This window comes from Balearica regulorum, chromosome 10, assembly GCF_011004875.1.
Source record: "Balearica regulorum gibbericeps isolate bBalReg1 chromosome 10, bBalReg1.pri, whole genome shotgun sequence".
Taxonomy (NCBI): domain Eukaryota; kingdom Metazoa; phylum Chordata; class Aves; order Gruiformes; family Gruidae; genus Balearica; species Balearica regulorum.
In genome coordinates this window covers 11,246,413-11,251,086 of record NC_046193.1, presented here as the reverse complement: position 1 = coordinate 11,251,086, position 4,674 = coordinate 11,246,413, and the positions used below count along the sequence as shown (strand labels likewise).

Here is a 4,674-nt window from a genome sequence, read left to right as displayed (position 1 = left end):
GACTCCAAGCAGAAAGGGACCGTAGGCTGTACCAGTCCAAGCCACATTCACCTTCTCCCTTCTCACTTGTAGCCCCTGAGCTACACAATGCTTCCATCAGGGTCTCTGGTCATAATTTGCAGGGCATTCTCAAGAAAGCCCTCATTTTCTTCTACTGTCTGAGGAATGACATTTTCTTTTCTCCTTTGTTTTTTCCTATGCCAGTCCCTCTCCTCTAGGCTCTGCATGATCCACTGAACCTCTCCAACAGGCTTGCCTGTGTACAAAAACTTTTCTCAATTAATATACATCTTCTCATTCACCAAAAGTAAGATATTCTTCACTCAGCCTCATGATTGTGTATGAGGGTCACACAAGTCTTTCTTCTTCCAGCTAGTAGACATCAAGATTGGCATGTCAAGGAGTAGGAAAAGGACCTAGAGCTTGTCATAGAGCTCTCTTAACTGTCCATTAACCAGCCTGTCCCCTCTTGCCGTATTAATCAACTTGGTCTCTTTGGCAAACCAGCAAGGTTGCTTTCACATATATCTACTATACCTGTTTACTGAACAAGCACTATCACCTTACACAGGGTTAGTAGAGTCCCACTCCTTAGTTTAGCATAACTCTGTATCTTTACCTCTGAAGTATTTGTTCCCAGCTATTGAGGATTCTGCATTGGTTGTGTAATGAACTCAGCATTTATTAATACTATTTGTAGTAGATCCCATGCGTTGAGCAATGAGAGCATGTCTCACAGCTTGCGGTTAATGCTTATGCTGGAGGACATTATAATTTCAGGTGTTGTCTCCCATTTATTGTCACAGACCTCAGCTGGCCATCTTCTTCCACTTCTATTCTCTCCTGCCCGTTCTCAGTGATTTTCCGGGTGGTAATCCTCTTGCCATTGATCACTTCAGTAGTGGTTAACACTGATCTGACACTGTGTGGCCCAGCTGCGTCCTCAGCAAAGGAGAAGGTGGGCTGCTCACTGGGGCTGAATGAATTCCATGGCATAAATGACTCCATAAAGTCAGAAAACAGTCTGGAGTTTCTTCCTCTTCCACTTCTCCTGTGCCAGTTTTCACCGTTGTTTCTGATGTTGTCGAAGGGGTCCCAGAAAGCATGTACAAAGGGATCCATCCCTCCATAGACTTCCCTAAAAATCTCCTCGAGGTCATGGAATATGTAAGGGGAATCAAAGGAGCCGTTCTGAGCCCCCATGGCACTTTGTCCTCTGTTCTCCTTAACAGACCTGTCATAGAGTGATCGCTTCTGAGGGTCAGACAAAACCCCGTATGCCTCAGCGACTACTTTGAATTTCTTTTCAGCTTCCTCCTTGTTGCTGGGATTCTTATCAGGATGCCATTTTAGTGCCAGTTTGTGGTAGGATTTCTTAACATCATCCTGTGAGGCACTTTTTTGCAGTCCAAGGACTTTGTAATAATCCACCATCTCAAAGGAAAGGTGGAGCTGTTTGGAAGATGCCTCGTACCTCTCTCCCACCAAGCACGTGAAGCCTGGGGATACCCAGTATGACGGAGTCCTGGACACCTAATGCTCCCGCACTCCTTGGCGTGGGTAGATACTCAGTTCATCCCTTGATCTGCTCTGTCCTTTTGCACCACAAGGCCACACAGTGCTGCTTGAACATATCCTTCCTTTCTAAGCCTGTTGTCCACAAATCATGAGATTGTGACCTCAGAGGGGGCTCAGCCAATCATTGCTCAGTTGACCTGACTTCATTCTAGGGTGGAGTTGGTTGGAGTTGGTTGTCACTGGCCTTATGTTTTCAAACATAGATCATACATGTGACGTAGTTGCCTGATGTAGCTGTGATGTCACAGCTGTGACGTATGACTTTGTCAGATTATTTTGTGCCCGTACCTGCCCAAAAGTGGGATTCTCAGATACTCAGTGTGGTTTTGTGTGCGGTCCAGGGAAGTGTGGTGTAGTGAGGCCATAGTACCCCTAATGGGCATATTACCCTATAGCAGCAGCTGTAGGAATGCTGTTTGCCATTTGGCTGCCCACAGTTTTGGAAGAGTGTTGAAAAATTGGAGAAGGTTCAGGGTAGAGCCATAAAATGTGATTAAGGGTTTGGAAAATATGCTCTGGAGTGAGATACTCAGGGAAAGTGTCTTGATATTAAGAGGAAGTTCAATGCCAGCTTTATCATAGTCTGTAAGAACCTGCATAGGAACAGAAATTCAGTGGCACAGGGATCTTCAGGCTTTCAGACAAAGCAGTTGGAAGGTGGTATTAGCTAAATTTAAACTCAAAATACATTGCAAATCCTTCATTATGAAGGTAATGAATCATTGGAACCTCCTCATGTGGCCATTTTTAAACCCAAGAGTATGCCCTTTTCCTAAATTCATTAGATGACCGTCATGATCTCTTCTGAATTTATAGCCAAACCTGATGCTTCCAGAAGAGCTTAACTCTCATATTGGTACCAAAATAAATGCCCAGAATGAAGCTCATTAACAACCTTAGCCTCTTTTCTATATGCTTTTTTGGATATCTGTCCCAAGGTGTATGCATCTACAACAGGGATGCCCCATGAACTCGACACAGACAACTTCAGCCTGAGGAGCTGAACTTTGATGATCCAGTCTGGGGTTGTCCTGCATCTGTTTCTGCTCCCTGTACTTTCAGTTCCCGTGGGAAATACAGTATCCTCACAGGGAATTGTTGCATGAAGGAGGTCTCCAAGGAAGTGCCAGTAACAAGAACTCATCTGTCTGTAACTCAGTGTCATAAACACCAACCGATGGCAGCATGTGCTGCAGATCACTGCCCTCCTTTCCATTATCCCACACTTTGGGAAGGAGTCAAGAGCCAGCCAGACCAAAGAGCATATGCACAGTGTATGAGCTGGCTGCTGTCCTACCGTACATCGTACGTGTGGGGCCATGAAGCCAGGGGCAGCCATGTCAGCCTGTAGAAAGCAATGTGACAGAGGAAGGAAGAAAGGTGATTGAGCTGATGTGTGTTGGGGAAGGGTTTTGTTTTGCTGTTTTTCTCACTGGTCAGTGATGGGTCAGTAGTACAGAGGTACTTGTCATATTCTGGTGGTAAAAGTTGCCATAATGCAGCGCAGTGGTTGTCTGGAGGCTGGAGCTGAAGGAAATGCAAAGCAACGAAGGAGCTCGTGGTCCCATGGGCTCACCTCATTGGGGAGATCTTGGCTTTTATCTCCTTTTGCACAGAAGAGGTATTCTTAATACAGCGTGGTTATGCCACGTGAATTATTTTTCTGCTGGAAGTTGTTTGTACTGTAACTATGGCAAAAGTCATTCTGGGCCCAGCAGCAAGCTGCTGCTGCCCATTTGAACTCAGAGGGCTCTTTGCACTCCCAAAGCATTCCAAAGTGCTCTTCTACACTGAGGGGAGAGTTAAGGCTTCATAGCTCACTCACACTGTAGTGCTTTGCTTGAAATCTTTACAAAGGAGACTCATTTATTTGGGCTAGTGGTTTTTTAGGATTGTCCACTGGACTTGAGGGTGATCCAAGCTTACCACCCACAGGCCACTGAAAGGTGCCAATAGCTCCTAGCCACTGCCAGTGTGGTCCATTTGCAGATGCTTGGCAAGAGCAGTTGCTGTTCCTACTCTCTGTTACCTGTCCCTGTTGGGAGAGGTTCTCCTTATCAAGGGAAAATGGGGCATCAGAAAAGCCTATCGGAGGGTCCCAGGCCAGTTATCTACTGCAGGGAGTGGAGTTGTGCACGGAAGGAAGGAAGGAGGTGACTCTGCCTTGTGCTGTCTCTTTGCAAAGCGTCTCCTCCCACACTTGCTTTTGATGATGAGCGCCCATCTCAGACTGGCTGGCGCACTGGGTTATCTGTCTTGGATTTAGTGCGTCCTACCCATCTGAAAAGTAGGAAGTGTTTTTCTCCTGTCATCCCCGAACGGAGGACGCTCACTGCCTGTCTGTCTGCTGCCTGCAGCAGGCGTCAGAGATTAGCAGCCATTCAAGAGAGGCCACTGCTGTGAGCCAAAAGGGTTTGCAAGGAAAAAAGAAAGGGTCGAGGAGAGGCAGGGAGAAAGGGAAATGAGAGAGACATGCACACATCAAGTAACTAGACCCAAACTAGCCTGGCAGCCCCATCCCTAGAAACCAAGGCTTTGAAATGAGAAATGTTTTTCGTATCTTAAATCTCAAGTACAAACAATAAAAACCAGCCCAGACTGTGTTCTTTGAAGAGAAAGTACGAGTGACCTGAACAGTGGTTATCAGCAGCGTCATTAAGATAAACCCTTAACATGATTTAAAGCATCCGAAACTGAAGGCAGCACTTTCAGATACTAACAAAATGGTCTGACATTGGGGATGAAAATCAATAGTAATCTGATGTCACTAAAAATACTCAAAAGTGTCCCATGGCTGATGGAGGTGAGATTAGTGTAAATATTTGTATTCTAATCAGTGGCACGCGAGGGCTGGAGGCGGCCTTTCTGTCTATTTAATTAATGGAGTGGCTTTTTAAAAGGATCCTAATCATATGTGATTGTATCTGCTTATCAACATTTTTGCTAATTAGATGATATGGAGGCAGTCACTCTGCTAATTCCCTCATCCAAACAGCATATCCTGCACAGATAAAGTACAGTCTCTTTTTAATAAGAAACAATCATGAGACAGACTAACCTTAATGGTGCTTATTATCCGAGGATCTTTGGGATTTT

General features: G+C 45.4%; 1 protein-coding gene across 1 annotated transcript; it reads right to left on the bottom strand.

The window, feature by feature from the left end:
* Window positions 1–768: 768 nt before the first annotated feature.
* Window positions 769–1,434, bottom strand: DNAJB8 (DnaJ heat shock protein family (Hsp40) member B8). Its single transcript, XM_010313334.2, has one exon. It carries the CDS (start codon window positions 1,432–1,434, stop codon window positions 769–771), a length of 666 nt encoding a protein of 221 aa, XP_010311636.2.
* Between the last annotated feature and the right edge of the window lie 3,240 nt (window positions 1,435–4,674).